Source organism: Megascapheus bottae, chromosome 24, assembly GCF_031878675.1.
Source record: "Megascapheus bottae isolate mThoBot1 chromosome 24, mThoBot2.hap1, whole genome shotgun sequence".
Classification (NCBI taxonomy): Eukaryota; Metazoa; Chordata; class Mammalia; order Rodentia; family Geomyidae; genus Megascapheus; species Megascapheus bottae.
The window spans coordinates 7954484-7975908 of NC_143532.1; the positions used below are offsets into that span (position 1 = coordinate 7954484).

Here is a 21425-nt window from a genome sequence, read left to right on the forward strand (position 1 = left end):
CTGGTACTGATTTGGGTAGTGTAGGCTTCTCTCCCAGGGGCCTCAGATTAGTCTGGAAGAATCTAAAAAGGTCAGCATGCCCTGCTCCTGGCCCCCTGCCCATTACCCAGCAGCTCTCAGCTGGAAATATGTGGTGCCTGTCTCCTTGACAGGTCACCATGGTGGCTCCTTGCATCAGGACATCTCTTCTCCTCCCATTCTGCCTCACAGAGATCACCTGAACAAGCACTGATCACATTAATGTATCATCCAACCAGCCTTTGAGTGGCAGCTGTAAGCCAAGACCTCATAGCTAGCAAAACAAACAGGTTCCCTTCCTCATGAAGCTTACTTTCCAGGGTGGCAGACAGAGGACAGGTCAAGAAGGTGGAAGAGAAGTGAGAGGCCTTCAGGCTTGAGTACCTGGCCATAAACACACTTCTCACAAAGCAGAGGCTGGGGTGGGGGTGGGGGTGGGGTGGGGTGGGCAGGGTGGGGCAGGAGGACCAGGTTTGGGATTGGGGTTTTGTAATCATTCAGGTTATCCTAGAACTGTCTCATGTCTCCTGGGTAGGTCATATGACAAAGTGTTCACTTGACACAGGTGGATTGCACACTCTCGAGCCCTGTTGCCCTATTCAATGGCACTGTATTCATTATTATTGTGAAAGGAGCAAGCTTCCTGACTGTAAAATAACTCACCTTGCATACAAGCACCGAGAGTCATCCAATTCAGTGCCATCATCAGAAACACCACCCTAACCAGAAATATGCACGTGTTTTCTTCACTTTGGGGTTCTTTCTGGTATATAAAGGTTGCCTTCTGATTAGAAAAGCTTTAAGTGATAGATTGTAGCTGTTTCTTTTTTTTTTCCAGTCCTGGGCTTGGGCTCAGGGCTTGAGCAGTGTCCCTGGATTTTCTCAAGGCTAGAGCTCTACCACTTAAGCCACAGCACCACTTCTGGCTTTTTGCTACGTATGTGGTACCGAGGAATCGAACCCGGGTCTTCGTGCATGCTAGGCAAGCACTCTACCACTAGGCCAAACTCCCAGCCCCAAAGTATTTTTTTTTTTTGCCAGTCCTGGGCTTGGGCTCAGCGCTTGAGCACTGTCCCTGGATTTTTTTTTTTCCTCAAGGCTAGGGCTCTACCACTTGAGCCACAGCACCACTTCTGGCTTTTTTGCTACATATGTGGTACCGAGGAATTGAACCCGGGTCTTCGTGCATGCTAGGCAAGCACTCTACCACTAGGCCAAACTCCCAGCTGTAGCTGTTTCTTTAAAAAAAAGAAAAAGAAAGAATAGAACCAACTATTGAAGTAAAGCACTGATGGTTTATGCCTGTAATCCTAGCTACTCTTGAAGCTAAGATCTGAGGATCACAATTCAAAGCCAGTCCAGGCAAGAAAATCCATGAGACTCTTTTTTTTTTCCAGTCCTGGGGCTTTAACTCAGGGCCTAAGCACTGTCTTTGGACTTTCTCAAGGCTAGAACTCTACCACTTGAGCCATACCACCACTTCGGCTTTTTCTATGTATGTGGTACCGAGGAATCAAACCCGGGTCCTTGTGTATGCGAGGCAAGCACTCTGTCATTAGGCCAAACTCCCAGCCCTTCATGGTACTCTAATCTCTAATTAACCATCAAATAGCCAGAAATAGAGCTAGACCTCAAATGCTAGAGCACCAGACTTGAGCAAAAAAGTTCAGGGATGGGCTGGGAGTTTGCCCTACTGGTAGAGTGCTTGCCTAGCATGCACGAAGGCCCGGGTTCGATTCCTCGGTACCACATATGTAGCAAAAAGCCAGAAGTGGTGCTGTGGCTCAAGTGGTAGAGCCCTAGCCTTGAGAAAATCCAGGGACAGTGCTCAGGCCCTGAGCCCAAGCCCAGGACTGGTAAAAAAAAAAAAAAAAAAAAAAAGTTCAGGGATATCACCCAAGTCCTAAGTTTGAGCCCCAGTACACACGCATATATAATATTGAAAGCCTTGTAAAGTTGGGGTTGTCCTTCACTTTCCAGCATGACCTGTGCACACTTCTGATTCATGGATGACATCTGCCTGTGGCCCACAGGGCTCAGTCCAACTAGGCTACCAAGCAAATGAATATCAGGGTCTGGACACCTGGAAAGAATGCCCCAATCAAGGAAGTGGGACTGTGGCTTGAGGGGTAGGGAAGTAGCCTTGAGCTGAAGAATGCCCCAATCAACCTACCAGCCTGAAGGGCAGGGACCTGCAGCCGGACTGAGAGACCTTCATCACATCTCACAACTAGCTGAGAAAATTGTTTTGAAGCTCCATCCAAAAAATAAGTAGCCAGATACCAGGAGCTCATGCCTATCATCTGAGCTACTTGGAAAAGATCAAGACTATAGCAATTGGAGGGGTTGGGAGTTTGGCCTAGTGGTAGAGTGCTTGCCTAGCATGCAAGAAGCCCTGGGTTTGATTCCTCAGTACCACATACATAGAAAAAGCTGGAAGTGGTGCTATGGCTCAAGTGGTAGAGCTCTAGGCTTGAGAAAGTCCAAGGATAGTGCTTCCCTGAGTTCAAGCTCTAGGACTGGCCCCCAAAAAAAGTATAGCAGTTGGAGACTAGCCAAGGTAAAAAAGCTAATGAGATCCCATTTCAATCAGTAAGCTGGGTGTGGTAGGTTATGCCTATTATCCTAGCTACTTAGGAGACATAAATTTGATTATTACAGTCTGAGGCTAGCCCTGGGCAAAAACAGAAGCACTAATACCAAAGGTAAAAAAGGGGCTGAGCGCCTGGAAGAGCACTTGTATAGCAAGCACGAGGCCCTGAGTTCAACCTCTAATAGTACCAAAAAGAAAATGAAAGGGCTGGGAATGTGGCTTAGTTGTAGAGTGCCTGCCTAGCATGCATGAAGCCCTAGGTTCAATTCCTCAGTACCACATAAACAGAATAAAGCCAGAGTGGTAGAGTGCTAGCCTTGAGCAAAAGAAGCTCAGGGACAGTGCCTAGGCCCTGAGTTCAAGCCCCAGGACTGGGGGGAAAAGAAGTCAGCATAAGACAAGCACTGGAGGCTCATGCCTGCAATCATTAACTACTAAGGAGGCTGAGATCTGAGAATCAGAGTTTGAAACCAGCCCAGATAGAAAAGTCTAGGAGCCTCTTAGCCAATTAGCCACAAAAAGGTGGAAGTAGAGCTGTAGCTCAAGTGATAGAACATCAGCCTTGAGGAATAAAGCTCAGAGAAAGTGCCCAAGCTCTGAGTTCAAGTCCCAGAGCCAAACAAAAAAAAGATAAAGAGGAAAGCAAGGGAGGGAAGGAAAGAAAAATGCCAGATAAAATTGCCAAGAGCTTTTGTAGTCTAGATTACTGGAGAGTTGATCCTTGTGTGTGGGCCCTGTTCCAGCCAGCCCACAGCTGGATATATGTTCCAGGATGCACATTTGATGTTGCATTCCACCCTCTCACAAAGAAAGCCCTGGTTCCCCTCCATGGTTTAATCTACCATGATCATAATCCCTGCTTACGCAAGGTTGGAAGGCAGGTTTTGTCTGCTTCGTAAGAACCCAGTATTTATGCAGGTGGTTAAAGTATCTAGTATTTCCCAGCCTACTAGGCACTTGAAATGGCAATCCATAAGTCCTTGATATACTGGAATCTAGAACATTATTGGACAATGAAGATAAATGCCCAAACAATGGAAAACACCAAAGTCAAGGAATTATAAAAACCAATAGGCCTATGAATGTTATACTCATGCATGGAAGGTCTGATTTTTGTGTGTGTGTGGGGGGGTCCTATGGCTTAGCACCTCACCTGGGTGCTGTCCTTGAGCGCTTCAGCCCAAGACTATTGCCCTATCCCTGGGCCTGGACGCTGTCCCTGAGCTCTTCTTCCCCATTTTCTAGAGGTTAATTGGAGATAAGAGTCTCAGGTTCTTTTGTAACTGGGCTGACTTTGAACCTTGATCCTCAGATCTCAGCTTCCTGAGTAGTTAGGATTACAGGTGTGAGCCACCTCACCCTACCTGATTTGTTTTTCTAAGTCAGTAAATAAAGAGATGGGAAAGAGAATATTCTGGAGTCCCGTTGTCTACTCTGGCCCTCACTCACTGGGGGACTGTCCCATGCTTAGATTTCCTCATCTGTCAAATACCAATAGGAGCCATACTGCCCTTCCTTTGTGCAATCTGGTTAGGAAGATGAAAAAGGCTAAGATACAGTAAGCATTCATAAAACAACCTATGAGCTGGGTGCAGTGGCTCACGCCTGTAATCTTAGCTACTCAGAAGGCTGAGATCTGAGGATTGTGGTTCAAAGCCAGCCCAGGCACTAAAAAAATCCAAATATGTAAGACATATTTGGAAAACGGAAGTTGTCCTTTTGGCTAGAGAGGAGAAAGAGGCTGGTGCAAAGGTAGCTAGGAGCGGCACTGGGAAATACAAGAGATTTTTGAATGTAAGCTGACTACAGGAGTTGATATTGTTCACTTTTAGTATTGTGTTGGAGTTTACAGCAGGACTTCCAGGTAACACTAGAAAGACAGCAAGGTCAGGGTCAGAGAAGGAGGACTTCAAGTGTCTTCTAAAGATCTGAGGATACAATTTGAAGCCAGCCTGGGCAGAAAAGTTTGTAAAAGTCTTTCTCCAATGAACCAGCAAAAGGCTGGACTGGAGGAGTGGCTCCAGTGGTAGAACACCAGCCATGAGGGGGGAAAAAGCCCAAGTGAGAGCATGAGGCTCTGAGTTCAAGCCCTAGCACCTGCATATACATAACAAAGTTTTCTAGCATGTCAGAGATGCTCAGGTGTGTGTCAGTGGTGAGTGCATAAAAGCAATGGGATAGATCTTCGTGTGAGGGAAGAAATGGGGAAAGAGGAAGGCACCATTGGGACTCTTCTCTGAGACCACCAGCCTCCAAAAGAAGACTCCCAACCCCTGCAAACTCCCCCACAGCCTCATTCCCCAGCTCCCACTTAGCACTGTGTCTGGGCCATGTCTTTCGTGCTGCTCCAATAAAAAGGGCTGGGTCCAGATCCACCCCATAGACCTCAGGTGACACACCAGACCACTAACAGTAATCCAATTGGGGCGGGAGAGGGAAAGGCTTCAGGAGCCTATAAGCTGAAAGTGAGCGCGCTGATACGGGGGGACCAAAAGTCCTGCTGAGTTCTACCTAGGTCTTGGCACATGTGCCTTGGGAGAGAAATGTAGATCAAATGGTGTGCTTAAGAGAGTTGGTCGTGTCAGAGTGGGGAAGAAGATGGGAGGCTAGAGCCCTGGCTGACCTTGGATATTTATAGGTCTTTCAGGTGAAGATAAGAGAGCTGTACAGCCCTCGCAGGGAAAATCCAAGAGTCATTCCCAGAAACTGGAGATGGCCAACTAAGCCTAAGGGAGGCTGTGCAAGGAATGGAGTCAGGAATAGAGGACAGAGGTATGCTGTGTGCTAAGAGGCATGGGATGGATGGGATGAGAAATGAAGCCTAGTGCTTCAGGAGGTTGAGATCTGAGGATCACAGTTCAAAGCCAGCCTGGGCAGGAAAGTTTGTGAGACTCACATCTCCAATTAGCCACTGCAAAAGCCAAAAGTGGAACTGTGGCTCAAGTGGTACAGCATCAGCCTTGAGTTAAAAGGTGCAGGGAGCTGCACGCCCATGGCTCATGCCTGTAATCCTAGCTACTCAGGAGACTGAGATCTGAGGATCTAGGTTCAAAGCCATCCTGGGTGAGCAACAGTCTATGAGACTCATATCCAGTTAACCACCAGAAAACCAGAACTGGTGCTGTGGCTCAAAATGTTGGAGCAGTAGCCTCAAGCTGAAGAGCTCAGGGACAGCGCCCAGGCCCAGAGTTCAAGCCCCACTACCACAACCACCACCACCACCACCAACAAAGGCTCAGGGATCATGCCCAGCTGCCCGCAGCCCCTCTCCTTCCCCCCCCCCAACAAATTTATGTGCTAGCATCTCCTAAGACCATCCTCTCATCTTCTTGGGATAGAAGACAGAGTTGCAATTCATGGAGTTGAAATGCAAAGAAGGAACAGATCACCCTAAGATAAGGATTTTGGATGGTCAGGAGAAAAGAACTGCAAGAGGAAGGGTCAGTGGCTAGATGCTAAAACAGAAGAAAGAAGATTATTGAGCTTCTGGTGTTGGGGCTAACTACAGGGTTTCTATGTCTGATGTGCTAATAATGTAAAATCTTCTTCCTGCCCTCCAAGAGAGTTTGTTTTAAGCTTCTTGGCAGTAGTATCGTTTGAAATCATGGCCTCATCCTTGCTAGGCAAGTGTTCTACCCATGCCTCCACTCTATTTTTTAATTTGCTAATCCTGGGGCTTGAACTTAGGGCCTGGGCTTCTTTTGCTCAAGGCTAACACTCTACCTCCTAAGCCACAGCACCACTTCTGGCTTTTTCTAGTTGTGTGGTACCGAGGAATTGAACCCAGGGCTTCATGTAGGCAAGCACTCTACCACTAAGCCACATTTCCAGCCATCCAGTCTATTTTTATACTAGTTATTTTTAGATTAAAGTCTGCTTCCTGCCCAGGAGTTCATCTGGACTGTGATCCACCTTTTCTGGGTTTTCTGACATCGCTGAAATGATAAGCGGGTGTCATCAAGCCTAGCTTCTTCCACCAAGATGGAATCTTGAAGACTTTTATACCCGGGTTGGTGGTAGTATGGTTCAGGTGGTAAAGTGTCAGCCTTGAATGAAAAAAGCTAAGTGACAGTGCCCAGGCCCTGAGTTCAAGCCCTAGGACCAGCATAGTCACATACATACACTCAAGAGAATGTGATGGCTGCTCGAGCCTCCTCAACCTCTTACCAAGGGCCAGCAGCTCTGGTGGTTACATCACAGAGATGCCTAGGGAAGGCCCTAGCGCTACATGCTCTCTTTGCCCTTCCTCTGTGAGCTTATGTGCCAGTCTCCTTGCTCAGGCCTCACCCCTCGTAACTCCAGAGCCAGCTGGGGTTGTGTGATTTTTTCAGTACATTCCATTTCCTTCTGGCTTTACCTCTTTGTTCATTCCATTTAACCTTGAATCCCTTGATTACACCTTGGCTAATTCCACCCCACGTGTGGCTGCTCACTGGCCCCCGAGCAACTGTAAGGACAGTCTTCCCCTTGTTCTCCTCCTTTTCTGTCTTGTGGGAAGCTGAACCTAGAAATCCCAACCTGTGACCCACAGGATCCAGGGGGTGGAGGATGAGGAGTCACTGGGTGTGGCACAATGAGCCTCACCCTTTGGGCCTGTGACTCACTTGGCCTGCCATCTGTTAGGATTGGCAGGAACCCCTTTCCTGGAACACTTTTCCTGCTAAACACCTTTCCTCAGAATTTCTCAGTTTGATTTCTCTCCTGGATCTTTCTGAATCTATTTTTTTTTTTTGTCATGGGGCTTGAACTCAGCCTGGGCACCATCCCTGAGCTGTTTTGCTCAAGGCCAGCACTCTATCACTTTGAGCCATAGCTCTACTTCCAATTTTTAGATGAGTAGTTAGAAATAAGTTTCACAGCCTTTCCTAGCCAGGATAGCTTTGAACAGAGATCCTCAGATCTCAACCTACTGAGAAACTAGGATTACAGCTGTGAGCTGCCAGTGACAGCTGAATCCTTTATTTATTTATTTATTTTTGCCAGTCCTGGGGCTTGAACTCAGGGCCTGAGCACTGTCCTTGGACTTTCTCAAGGGTAGAGCTCTACCACCTGAGCCACAGCACCACTTCTGACTTTTTTTTCTATGTATATCGTACTGAGGAATCGAACCCAGCTCTTCCTGCATGCTAGGCAAGCACTCTACCACTAGGCCAAACTCCTGGTCTGAATCTTTTATTTTTACAAATTAGAAAAACTTTTTTTTCTTTTTTGGACAGTCATGGGGCTTGAACGCTGGACCTAGGCGCTGTCCCTGAGGTCTTCAGCTCAAGGCTACTTCCCTACCCCTGAGCCACAGTGCTACTTCCCATTTTCTAGAGGTTAATTGGAGATCCTAAGAGTCTCACAGTCTTTAGTGCCCAGGCTGGCTTTGAACCGAGATCGTCGGCTCTCAGCCTCCTGAGCAGCTAGGATTACAGGCATGAGCTACTGCACTTGGCAAAACCAACATTTTTTAAGGAAGAAGAAAAGTACAAAGAACAACAGTGACATCAGTGTGTCTCCATTTTTAAAAGTACTCAGTATCCTTGATTTCCAAAGCTCACCCAGCTCCATCCAGAGCCCTCTTCCCCATTCCCGGCCATCTTGCTGTGGGGCAGCTCCAGGCTCTGCTCTCATTCCCCATCTGCTGAAGGTAACTCCCGATCATCCCTTTGTGTCTTTTCAGGGTTCTGTGGAGAATGGGGCCACGGCTGTTGCCGGAACACAGAAGATAGACTCTGCTCTTGAGCCCAAGTTCACAGTGGTGGATTGGGACAAGGTAGCTGGCACCAGATGGTTTGGGGTGATGACCAGGGTTGGGGTGGGGAAGGCAAAGAGGTCGTCTTCATGATGTGTGTGCCTAGGAGTGATGGGGCACAGGTGTCCACAGCTCAAGTATGACTGAGGGTGCTAAACTGAAGCATAGATGTGGGAGTGCCTTGCTAGTGGGAAGCTGAGATGAACAGCACACAACATCACTGCATGAAGCCAGTCCCAAACAGCCATGAGAGGAGGCACTGTCCTATTGGGACCCCCAAAGCTGGAAAGGAGACAATGACAGAGTGCCTATGTTTGTCCAGGGACCTGGGACCTCTCATACGAGTCCCTGGTGGTTTGAGGCCTGGGAGCCTGCAAAGGCCAAGCAGGAAATGTCTGAACGAAGCTTCCATGTGTGCATGAAGCCAAAGATGTCTGTGGAGCCCAGGACAAACTTGTCTTGGGATGTAAAAATCAAATAGACCGCTGGGTGTGGTGGCTCACGCCTGTAATCCTAGCTACTCATGAGGCTGAGATCTGCGGATCATAGTTCAAAGCCAGCCCAGGCACTAAAAAGTCCATGAAACTCTTATTTCCAATTAATCACCAGGAAACCAGAAATGGTGCTGTGGCTCAAGGGGTAGAGCAGTTGCCTTGAGCTGAAGAGCTAAGGGACAGTGCCCAGGCCCAGAGTTCAAGTCCCACGACTGACAAAAAAAATCAAGCAGAAACCCATTTATGAGAAGAAGATCTAGAGTTGCTGAGACCTCCCAGGTATAATAGGGTTGCTCTATGGGAAATGGGAAAGCAGCCTTGACCAGGGGCTCCTGCAGAAAAGCAGGCTTAGGTGACACTCCCCTTAAGTGCGCAGGGAGAGATCCCTCCTTTGCAATCAATACCAGAGTCCACATTCAAGTGCCCAGCCTGGTGGACACTCCTCAGAGGAGATACTGAAAGCCATAGCAGAGAACACAGGCGGCCAGAGGAGATGGGGAGCAGGGTGAAAAGGCACTGACCATCAGTGCCAGTGAGTAGACAGACTTGCCCGAGCCCCAGCTGGCTGGTTTGCTGGAACCTTCTTTCCAATCCTTCAGCCCTGGGATAGCTGGAAGCATAGCCACAACTGTCCATGGCCCAGATGGAGCCCAGGTCAGACACCAAGGCAGGCAGAATCTTGATTTAAATTAGCAGGCTTTGCTGTCAATTGCAGTGGATCTGGGTTTGCTCTGTATGGGCAGAATAGGAGAACCAATCAGCGTGTGTAGATCCACCCACTCCCACCCCAGCCCCCCAAAACACACCAACACTGGTGGACTTAGGGCCCTGCCTTGGAAGAGATGAGGAGAAGCTAGGGAGAGAGCACAAAACCAGGAAATGAGACACAGAGTGTCCCATCTCTGGGCTGGAGGTGGCTGATGGAAGGTATTAAGCAGAGCTGCTGCAGAGGCTACCCTGGAGCGAGCACCTATGGACATGGCTTAGGGCTTAGATATTAGAAAATAAGTACTAAGAGAGCTGCGCAGGGCTGGATTCACATGGCAACTGTGGGAATAGGATGGCAAGAAAAAAACAGAATTGGAGGGAAAAGCAGGCCATGGGCCAGATCTGGCCAGGGACAGCAACCCTTCCTACCACCCCAATCACTAGCCTGCTCTAGGGAGACTCCTCCCATTTCCCCTTAAGCTGTGGTTCTACACTGATCCCCCACCCATTACTGGATCAGGCAAGGGGAGGACCCATCCATGGGAGAGAAAGAGGCTCTCCCACAACCCCTGGGCACAGAGATGAGAGCTTAGCAGAAAGGCACCCCTCCGCTGGGTGACTCCTAACTCATCTTCCAGCCTCTCCTGCTCTCTCTTACACACACACACACACACTCCACCCCCCAACCCACTCCTCCATGTTCCTGGGTAGAAAAGGAGGGGAAAGGAGACAGGGTACAGACGACTCTGGCAGGGGTCCTGACCCCCAACCCTCTGAAGAAGTCAGCAAAAGCCAAGCTTCCCAAATAGGGTGAACGATGCTTTTCTCAGTTCTTTTTAGCTTTGCCCAAAAAAGAGTCCACAGCTCCTTGGGCAGGAACAGAAGTTGGGGGGGAGGGAGGGATTGGCAGTCCTGCATCTGTCTCCCATGGGGGAGTGTGGGCTAATCTGTGGGGTGAAGATCTTGAAGAGCTGTGGAAATAGAGCAAGAAAGCAGCAGCTTTGTTGTTGGAGGGTCCCAGCACCGGTGGGTTTGCACACTGCTCCTGAGCCAGAAGGGACCTCCTACTAACCCCTTGAGTTCTATATTCATGGTGGATCTCTAAGTGTGCTTAAAGGAACTTCGCAGGTCCTACAAGATAAGGGGGCAGAGTTTCATGGCCCAGAGCTGCCTCTATAGACTTGAACTTGTCCCAGCTGTACAGCTCAGGCCTACAGCAATCTCTCCCCTTACTGCTTCCACTGATCCTTGATCCCCCAACAGCCTCCATGCTGAGGAATTTACAACCTAACTACACCAATTGGAGGTCGCCTCGGTAGAAAGAGGAGAGATTTAAGCTGGATGCCCAGGTTCAAGTGTTGCTGAAACATCTGACCCTGAATGTGTTCACCTGTAAAATGAGTTCATCACAGTCCCATTTCTCAAAATCAAGGCATTCAAGAATAGTGGACGTGAGGCCTGACTAGAAAATGTAGCCAGGATTCTTAGAGCTTCTGGCCCACCCTCCTCTCCACCCTCCTCCTCTTCCATCCTCGCCTCCTCTGGTTTAGAAAGATGCCCTATAGCCATGCTCCAGCTTGACTCAGACATTTCTATATACAATTGCCTTAGCTCATGATCAAGGTGGTGGGTGGAGCTGCTGGTACCAGCTGCTGCTCCCTCTCCCTGTCCTCAGCCCCAGAAGACAGCCTTGCCCTGAGCTCTTGCTCCTGGAGCTGTCCCTCAGGACATGTCCTCCAATACTGGTCCCTGTACCAGGAGGAAGGGGATCTGGGGGGTGGGAGAGCAGAGATGGCCCCCTCACCCGGCTGCAGGCCCCTCCGCCCACCTTGGAGGGAACAGGCTGCCCTTTCCCTCTTCAGAGTGCTGCTTCCAGCCACATTCCTGGCATAGCCCAGAAACGCCACCCCCTTTCCTATGTGCTGAAGCAGAGCTGGGTAGGGGAGAGACATGGGGTGCACAAGGGCCTTGGACCCCTAACTCACATCTGCTTCCTGGGGCCCAGCCTGTTGTTCAGGTCTATGAATTATCAAAAGAATTCTCTAGCCCCTAAGAGTACCCCTTCCAGAGCAGTTTCTGGGCATAGCCTTATCCTTGCCCAACAAGACGGATGCAAATTATCCTCCAAGTAACACTTGGAGGAAATTCCAGGAGATGCAGCTTAAAAAGAAAGGAGGTAACATAGAATATTTATAAATGAAAACAAGGCAAGAAAGAACAGGAGACAGAAAACAGCAAGAAGTGAATTGATTCCAATATTACATGTAAATAGAATAAATCAAAAGGCAGAGATCATGAGACTCTTATCTCCAATCACCACCAGAAAACCAGTAGTAGTGCTGTAGCTCAAAATGGTAGAGGGATAGACTTGAATGAAAGAGCTCAGGGACAGCACCCAGTCTCCAAGTTCAAGTCACATGAGCACAAGAAAGAAAGAAAGAGAAAAAAGAAGGAAAGGAAGGAAAAAGGGAAGGGAGGAAGGAAAAAAGGAAGGGAGAAGGGAAGGAAAGAAGAAAAGAAAAGACCAATAGTATATTGTCTGCAAAGATATACAGATTAAAAGAGCAAAGACCATGAAAACTCAACCATTGAGGGATATCTGTGGTTCTATTAATATCAAGGCTGGGGCTGGAATGGGGCTTAGTGGCAGAGTGATCCTACTTTGCGTGAAGCCCTGTATTTAATTCCTCAATACCACATATACAGAAAAGCCAGAAATGGTGCTGTGGCTCAAGTGGTAGAGTGCTAGACTTGAGCAAAGAAGCTCAAGGAGAGTGCCCAGGCCCTGAGTTCAAGCCCCAGGAATGGCAAAAACAAAAAATGGGATAACCCTGGAAAGTTCCTGGCTTCAATTTACCCATTCACAATGAACAATAGACAGGAGATCGGGAGGGATGCAGCAGGAAAGTGGGGCTGTGAAGGAGCTACATTTTGTGGGGAATGAGGCTAATCAAGATGCATCAAAACTTACCAGGACATGATGAAGCCTCTGTGTACAACTAATATATGCTAGTGGTTTTATTTTCTAGTCCTGGGGCTTGACCTCAGTGCCTGGGCACTGTCCTTGGACTTTCTCAAGGCTAGCGCTCTTATCACTTGAGCCAGAGAGCCGGCTTTTTCTGTTTTTGTAGTGCTGAGGAATTGAACTCAGGGCTTCATGCATGCTAGACAAGCACTCTACCACAAGGCAACACTCCCAGACTTGCAAGTGATTTTTTTTAATGGTCCTTGTTGTGTTTTGCAGGACCTGGTAGACTGGCAGAAGCCTCTCCTGTGGCAAGTGGGCAACTTGGGAGAGAAGTACGAAGAGTGGGTCCACCAGCCAGTGACCAGGCCCATCCGTCTCTTCCATTCAGACTTCATTGAGGCCTTGTCCAAAACCGTCTGGTGAGCTCTAAATGGAACCTACAGGGGGTTCTTCATCTCTCTGATCATGCCAGTCGGATATCAAGAACGTGGTCCCTCCCTAGTATGCCCAGTGTGCAAAAATGGGACAGGCCATAGGCATAATCTATTCCTGTGTGTGACATGGTCAGAAACCTCTTTGAATGCTGTCCCTGATCTATTCTATACTCCTATGTGAGGCTCGCAGCCCTAATTCCTGTGGAACAATTTTGCCTGCAGTTAGCTCATTTGCCACAAGAAGTCAATGTTTATCCAGCTGCACAGAGTTGGTACCTAGTTCTTTTCTGCCAGTGACATCTTGGAGAATAAAGCAGATAGATTTACAGCTTCCCTCATTTTCCCCCCCACGCCAGGGTCCTTTCTGCATACCTGTCACCTAGTCCCCTCCCTGGTTGAAATGCATACCTCTAGGGAAGCTAGACATTGTCCACACCCCTATATACAGTACTTGTATCTCATTTTGATGATTCTCTGCAGGTACAGTGTCCCCATCATCTGGGTGCCTCTGATGCTGTATCTCAGCTGGTCCTACTACCGAACCCTCGCCCAGGGCAACGTCCGACTCTTCACATCATTGACAACAGGTAAAAACATGTTTCTTCTTGACTTGTTCCCATGAGCCCTAGAGGCAGGAGACCTGTGTTCTCCTTGGCCCTGAACCCCAAACCCTATCAACAAATACTTCTTAGTATTTGTTGACATCTGTCGATTGATGGGGTGGAGGATAAGGAAATGGTAGAAAATCATACCATCCCAGCCCAGCACAGAGCTACTCCTGGGCACAGAGTTACCGTGTGTGCCCCAGGAGCCAAGGTTACCCTTTTCTGCCCACACTGAATAACTTGGGCACAGCACAGAGCTTGTTGCTCAGAGACCTTCCAGCTGAATCGCCCACTGTCCACCCAGCTCTCCCCTAACAATCACCAACAGTGGCAGAGCAGCCAGAGATGATGGCTGGTGGGGGGAAGGGACACTGAAGCTTTGGCCCAAGTCCCTCTGCTGGATTCCTCCAGAGATGCCACTCAGTACCAGCTCCAGCTGGATGGGCAGACAGGGTGATGCTGGGGTGAGGAGGCGGGCAGAAGCTTGACCTATAGGAGGGGACTGTTCTACATGCAGCGACAGTGATCTGAGGGCTCCTCAGGCATCTGCAGACAGCTAAAATGTGTCGGTGTAATAAAGGCCCAGTATGGAGGGCTAGGAAGCCTGTGGTCAGAAGGTCACCCATGGTGGTAGGTGACATAAGTTGCCACGCGCCTCCTTCAGCCCTGGCAGATCATGCAAGGCACAAGCCACAAGCAGAGCAAAGAAAAGCCCACAATGCAAGACGAGGGCATACTTGACAGAGTCTCAGTGCAGTTGCTAGACAAAGAATACCTCAGGATAAGTGCAGAAGAATCAGGGTGTCAAGAAGCAGTGCAAACTGAAGGGAGATACCAGTTCAAGGCTGAAATTCCTAGATGCATGTTTGGCATGCTCTGAAAAGCCAGAAAGGTTCTGCAAATTCCAGTCCCACACTCCCCTCCTCCTCCTCAGCATGTTAGGGGCGGGCAGCAAGCCAGAACCATTGCTGAACCATTGCTGAAGGAGATCCAGCAAGGGCCTAGGCCAGTCTGTGGCTAGAAATGCTCCTGTGTATCCATGGCTATGTGGCAACAAAGGATATGTGGGGCTGTGGGCAAGGATGAGCCAGGGGAAACGCCTCCCCAAGATTCCTAGGGGACTGGGTGCAGTGGCTCATACCCATAATCCTAGCTACTCAGGAGGCTGAGATCTGAGGATTGAAGTTCAAAAGCCAGCCAGAGCAGGAAAGCCCATGAGACTCCATATCTCCAGTTAACTGCTAAAGTGCCAGAAATGGCACTGTGGCTCAAAGTGGTAGAGCACCTAGCCCGGGGCACAAAAGCTCAGGGATAGTACCCAGTCCCTGAGTTCAAGTTCCAAGACACATACATACACAGAACTGCTGCTATTTAATCAGAGATTATTCCTGATACATAATCTCACAAGTACACTCACCATGTCATCAGCTAATATGATAGCTCTACCTTTCAAGATAAAGGAGATACGTCCCTATCAAGAAAACCAGGAGAGTGATAACTTGGAGGGCAGTGTCCATTGTCCATGTGCAGATTCCAGACATGCCAAAGACCACTGAATTATACCCTTTGCCTGGGTGAATTTCACAGCACAAAAACTATATTTTGATAAAGCTATTGTTGGTTGTTGGTGGTGGTGGTAGTGGTGTGTGTGTGTGTGTGTGTGGGAGGGTACTGGGGTATGAGCTTGGGTCTTAGGCTCTGTACCTTACCTTTTTTTGCTTAAGGCTAGTGTTCTATCACATAAGCCACAGCTCCACTTCTAGATTTTTTTTTCTGGTTAATTGGAGTTATGATCTCATGAACTTTCCTGCCTAGGCTGGCTTTGAACCCCAGTCTTCAGATCTCAGCCTCCGACAAGCTAAAATTGCAAATATGAACCACTAACACCCAACTAATGCTATTGTTTTGATATTATATTTATTTTTCAGTTGTAGGGCTTGAACTCAGGGCCTAGGAACAGTCTTTGATCAAGACTAGAACTCTACTACTTTGAGCCACAGCTCCCTTTCTGATTTTCTTATAGTTAATTGGAGGTAAGAGTCTCTCTCAGGAGCCAGGCACTGGTGGCGCATGCCTGTAATCTCAGGAGGCTGAGATCTGAGAATCACAGTTTGAAGTCAGTCCAGGCAGAAAAGTCTCCAAGAGACTCTTACCTCCAATTAAGTAGAGCTGTGGCTCAAAATGGTAGAGTGAAAAAGCTCAAGGACAGTGCCTAGCTCCTGAGTGCAAGCCCCACAAATAACCACAAAAAAAGAGTCTTGAGGACTTTCCTTCTTGTGCTGGCTTCCAACTACTATCCTCAGATCTCAGCCTCCTAAGCAGCTAGGATTACTAGCATAAGCCACCAATATCTGGCTTAAAGTTATTGTTTTTTAAATGTACAGGTGTGGCCAAAGCAGTGGCTGCTGGGAATCGCAATACAATTCAGTTGCTAGGGAGAGATGTGGAATTGAAGGCATGAGGTCTGATGTCTCCCTGGGGTAAATGAAGTAGAGAGAAGCAGCAAGGGCTGTAGCAGGTCCTCAGAGGGTTAGACTCCAGGAGACTCACGACTGCCCAGCCTTTCTGACAGGTCATCATCAGATGCTGAGATTTCTGTACTTGGATTTTCTGCAGAGTACTCGGTTGTGGTCCCTAAGTCCATGTTCCCTGGCCTCTTCATCCTGGGGATACTCCTCTGGAGTTTCCTTGAGTACATCATCCACCGCTTTCTGTTCCACATGAAGCCCCCCAGCCACAGTTATTACCTCATCATGCTGCACTTCGTCTTGCATGGACAGCACCACAAGGTGGGTGACATGGTCCCGTCCCCAGGGCCTTACACTTGTAACTCCCAGGATCCGTGGAGGTTCCCGGATGTCTGGTTCTGAGCTAGGAACAATGGAAACCAAGAGTGTTTGGTAGTGCTCAGAGGGATGACTTGGAATAGACATCCGAATCTGAACCAGGCTGAGACAGTGTATGTATCTGTGTGCACACAGATACACTGGGCATCATCAACACTGGGCACTCTGCAACATCTTTAATCCTCTCAGCAACTCATTCATTCATTCAGTTCTCCAGCACATGCTCACCAGGTGCCAGGCACTGTTCTAGGCATCAGAGAACAGAAAAAAAAAATACCTGCTGTGTGCCAGTGGCGCATGCCTGCAATCCTAGCTACTGAGCAGACTGAGATCTGAGGATTCTGGTTCAAAGCCAGCCCAGTGCCAGACTAGTGCTCTGTCACTTGAACCACAGTGCCACTTCTGGTTTTCTGGTGATTAATTGGATAGAGAGTCTCATGGACTTTAGTGCCTGGCTGGCTTTGAACTACAAACCTCAGATCTCAGTTTTCTGAGTAGCTAGGATTACAAGCGTGAGCCCCACCAGTATCCAGATAAAGGATTTTTTTTTTTTTTTTGGTCAGTCATGGGGTTTGAACTCTGGACCTGGGCGTTGTCCCTGAGCTCTTCAGCTCAAGTCTGCCACAGCCCCACTTCCTGTTTTCTAGTAATCAGTTGGAGATAACAGTCTCATGGTCTTTAGTGCCAGGGCTGGCTTTGAACCTGATCCTTAGATCTCAGCCTTCTGAGTAGCTAGGATTATAGGCGTGAGCCACTGCGCCCAGCTTAGTATGGTATTTTTAAGATAGGAGTTCAGAGGTGGAGAGAATAAAAGCAGTAAAATCTGCAGCCCTGGGAATGCACTGCTAACTAATGACTGATGAGCTCAGCCATATGGAGTTCTCATTGACCAGGAGAGTTCTCCAGTTGGTGGGGATGGTGCCCTCTCTCTGCTGTCTCCAGACTGAGTCAGCATTCCAGCAGCCCACCTTTCCTTCAAACCCTAATTCTCAGATCTCAGCTTCCTTTCTAGCCAGGAGTATAAGTATGAGTCACTGCCACTGGTTTCCTTGATGTGCAAGCTGGGTTTCCTGTCTCTCTGGCCCTGTTGCTGTTGACATGGGCAATACACCAGATGTTGCTTGCTTTTTTCCCTCTTTTACTTCTTCCTCTTCTTCCTCCTCCTGGTCCTTCTCCTCCATTTCCACCTTTTCTCTTCACTCCCCACCCCTCCTCCTCCAGAAGGTCCTTCTCTTGTCAGCATGTTCACCAAGGAATCTAAACTCTTAACCTCTGTCTAGGCTCTAGCCTTGGAAATTCAAGAGCCAAAGGCTTGGCCCTTTCTCCAATTCACTGTGATAATATCTCCTTAAAACCAAGAAGCCTCAGTGAGGAAATTGGGGTGAGGAAAACAGAAACTGCATTAACCCCAGGTTGCCTTTTGATCCCCTCTCATTCTCTACAAAGGCCCTCTGGCAAGGGGCTGCAACTTAGGGGCAGGGCTCCTGTCTAGACTCTAACACCTTCCCAAATTCAGGAAAGCTCTGGGCAGTTTGCCAGGTCCCATCCTGGCTTGGAAATGGGAAACAGGATACCCAAAGCTACAAATGGCATTCCATCCCCCCACAGATGGCAGATGGCTCTTCCTTCACGGTGGTGTATGGCTTCCCTCCTCCATCTTCCACAGGGGCGTCTCTGGCTTGGTGTGCTGTGACCAGAGGCTTTAGGGCCCAGGGTTGCCTCTGATATCCAGGCCTCTCCATCCACAGGCACCCTTTGATGGCTCCCGCCTGGTCTTCCCGCCTGTGCCGGCCTCTCTGGTGATTGCCTTCTTCTATGTACTCCTGCGGCTCATCCTGCCCGAGGCTGTGGGGGGCACCGTGTTTGCAGGGGGCCTCCTAGGTTATGTCATTTATGACATGATCCATTACTACCTACACTTCGGCTCACCACACAAGGGCTCCTACCTGTACAGCATGAAGGCCTACCACGTCAAGCATCACTTTGAACACCAGAGGTCAGGTAAGGCTGAGTCAGCCCCTCCCAGCCAGCATCCTTAACTTTATGTGTGGAATAATTTGACCACTGCAACGAGCTCCTCTCCATTCAGGATTCTGGGCCTGCACAAGGGAGGGCTTGCCCACAACTGCAGGTGTAGGCTACTGGCCATGAAGGGACAGATAAGGAAATCAAATGGCATGGGCAATTTCAGGCAGTGAAAATTGCCATAAAGAAAGAAAAGAAAAGCATTACCAAGCACTGGTAACTCATGCCTGTAATCCTAGTGCCTTAGGAGACCGAGATCTGAGGATCCTGTTTCAAAGCCAGCCCAGGCAGGAAAATCTGTGGGACTCTTTCCTCCAATTAACTACTAGAAAGGGGGAAGTAAAGCAGTGACTCCATGTGGTAGAGTGCTAGCCTTGAGCACAAAAGCTTAGGGACATTTCCCAGGCCCTGAGTTCAAGCCTCAAAAAGAAAGAAAGAAAGAAAGAAAGAAAGAGAGAGAGAGAGAGAGAGAGAAAGAAAGAAAGAAAGAAAGAAAGAAAGAAAGAAAGAAAGAAAGAAAGGAAGAGAAAGAAAGAAAGAAAGAAAGAAAGAAAGAAAGAAAGAAAGAAAGAAAGAAAGAAAGAAGGAAGGAAGAAAAGAAAGAAGGAAGGGAGGAAGGAAACAAGAAAGAAAGATTGGGGCCAGGAGTTTGGCCTAGTGGTAGAGTGCTTGCCTAGCATGTATGCATACCTGGGTTTGATTCCTTGATACCATATACACAGAAAAAGCCAGAAGTTCCCTTGGTTATCTCATATTGTTACAGTATCTTACCTTGTTATCTGACATATTGTATATATGTTTATTTGAAATAGGATAGGGAAGAGGGGAAAACATGATGAGGGGAGGGGTGGGGGAGGGAAATGGGGACAAAAACATGAGAAAGGGTATCAATGTTTGTGAAGTAATGCACCTTCTATCTGGTGAATATAACGGTAACCCTTCTATTAATTACAACTAAAAATGTATTTAAAAAAAGAAAAAAAGCCAGAAGTGATGTTATGGCTCAAGTGGGAGGGTGCTAGCCTTGAGAAAGCCCAAGGACAGTGCTCAGGCCCTGAGTTCAATCCCCAGGACTGGCCAAAAAAAAAAAAAAAAGAAAGATTGGTATTTGAAGACCACATGAATTGAATGAAAAGAGGATCTAATGCTGTCCAACAAAATATTAATGAGGGCCATACATGTGCTTTGAAATGTTCTCATGGACATATTAAAAATAAGAATAATTAGATGAGTGCAATCTTAATGGTATATTTATTTAACCAAGTGCAACCAAATTATTGTCATTTCAACAAATGATCAACATTTTAAAAAATCATTCATGATTGGTGGCTTATACCTATAATCTTAGCTACTCAGGAAACTGAGATCTGAAATCATGGTTTAAAGCCCAGCCTGGGAACAAAAGTCCATGAGACTTTTATCTACAGTTAACCAGCAAAAAGCCAGAAGTGAAGCTGTGGCTCAGGTAGTAGAATATCATACTTGAGGGCAAAATAAAAGCCAAGCAAGGAGTCCCTGAGTTCAAGACCCAGTATCAGCATTAAAAAAAAAAGAATTAAATGAATTCAGTAATTCATTTCCTCGATGGTTCCAACTATATTCCCAGTACTTAGTAGTCACATGTGGCCAGACAGCAAATATTTAAATAAAAATTGTCTTAGAGTAATTGATAAGAGCCCATGAGCAAAGCATCAGCTACCATGGTCGAGTCTCAATCTCCCAAAAGAGAAAAAGAAAAAAGAAAAAAATGTCTAGGAAGGGGTCACTGGTGATGTCACTGTCTCTGAAACCCAAATAAGAAGAAGCCCAATGATTGATGTGTGTAGAACAATCTTCAGCCCTGAGGCAAGAACAACGTTGGAGGTGAGAGAAGAGGAGACAGGCAGGACCCAGCTGTCCCAGAAACTCAGAGAAGGAGATGGAGGTCATTCCCACTCTGCTCTGGGGACACGAGGCACCCTGGCCTTGGCTGGACTTGAAAGGCCAACAGATATGGAAAGCTTCCCTGCCTGCTAATCCTAGCCTGAGTGGATTCCTAAGGAAATGTCTCCCTGCTCCTTCCTCACCCCTCACCGTCTCCCCCATTTGTCTTGCTTTCCCTAGGATTTGGCATTAGTAGTAAGTTGTGGGATTACTGTTTCCATACCCTCATGCCAGAGGAACAGCACCTGAAGACGCAGTGACAGCTCCCAGCCCCTCCATCCTGCCTTCCGACCAGCCCTGGCTCCTGCGTTCTTTGCTCTGCCACCCCTTCAACCCTCTGTCCACGCCTAGCTAGAAGGCTGACCTGACTTTGTCCAGTCCTGGGACTTGGAGGCGAGGACTAAGGACGGCTGTTCTGGCCCACTAGGGGGAAATCATATTGCCTTATGGCCAGGTGACCCCTAGGGACTGGCTTCTGCCCAGAGCATCCAGGCCTGGACACTGGCATCCCTACCCAAGCCTTAGGCTACAGGACTGCTTCAGGGCCCAGCTAATGGCCCCCAGGGGCATGAAGGAAACAGACCCCACCCGTGCCTTAGCACCTGGAGCTGCCCCAAATGGTGGCGGGACCAGCGGTCACGGAGGAGAAGGATGTGCAGTCTGCTGCCCACCTTTCCCTCCTGTCCTTCCCAGAGAGGGAATGAAGAGCTCTCACAGATGAGACAGCATGATACCTCTCACCAGCCAGCCCCCACGGCAGCCCCTCTGGTCCCTGCCAACCACAGATGCCAGCTTTACTCAGCAGCAAGACTTGCACTCTCACATAGCTGGCCCTCCCTGCCTGCAACAGACAGCCTGAGGATAGCTGGCATAGCCCACAAAGCCGGTGGAGATCCCAGCTCTTGTAATTCTCCCCCCAATGGAAGCTGAAAAGGCTTTTCCAGGCTCAAGGGGTAGGGTGGTAGCCTTGAGCTGAAGAGCTCAGGGCCAACACCCAGGCCCAGAGTTCAAATCCACAACCAACAAAAAGAAAAAAGAAAAGGCCTCTCCATCAGTGGGATGCCCAGCCCAGTT

The 21425-nt window shown here is 48.4% G+C and overlaps 1 protein-coding gene across 1 annotated transcript in view; it reads left to right on the forward strand.

The window, feature by feature from the left end:
• Positions 1–21099, forward strand: part of Fa2h (fatty acid 2-hydroxylase) — a 42515-nt gene extending 21416 nt beyond the window's left edge. The window contains exons 2-7 of the mRNA XM_090357316.1: positions 8277–8369; positions 12795–12937; positions 13433–13539; positions 16174–16346; positions 18152–18404; positions 20532–21099. Of these exons, the coding sequence (XP_090213442.1) occupies positions 8277–8369; positions 12795–12937; positions 13433–13539; positions 16174–16346; positions 18152–18404; positions 20532–20611 (849 nt within the window). The 3' untranslated portion in view covers positions 20612–21099. The remainder of the gene's footprint in view (positions 1–8276; positions 8370–12794; positions 12938–13432; positions 13540–16173; positions 16347–18151; positions 18405–20531) is intronic.
• Positions 21100–21425: the final 326 nt, after the last annotated feature.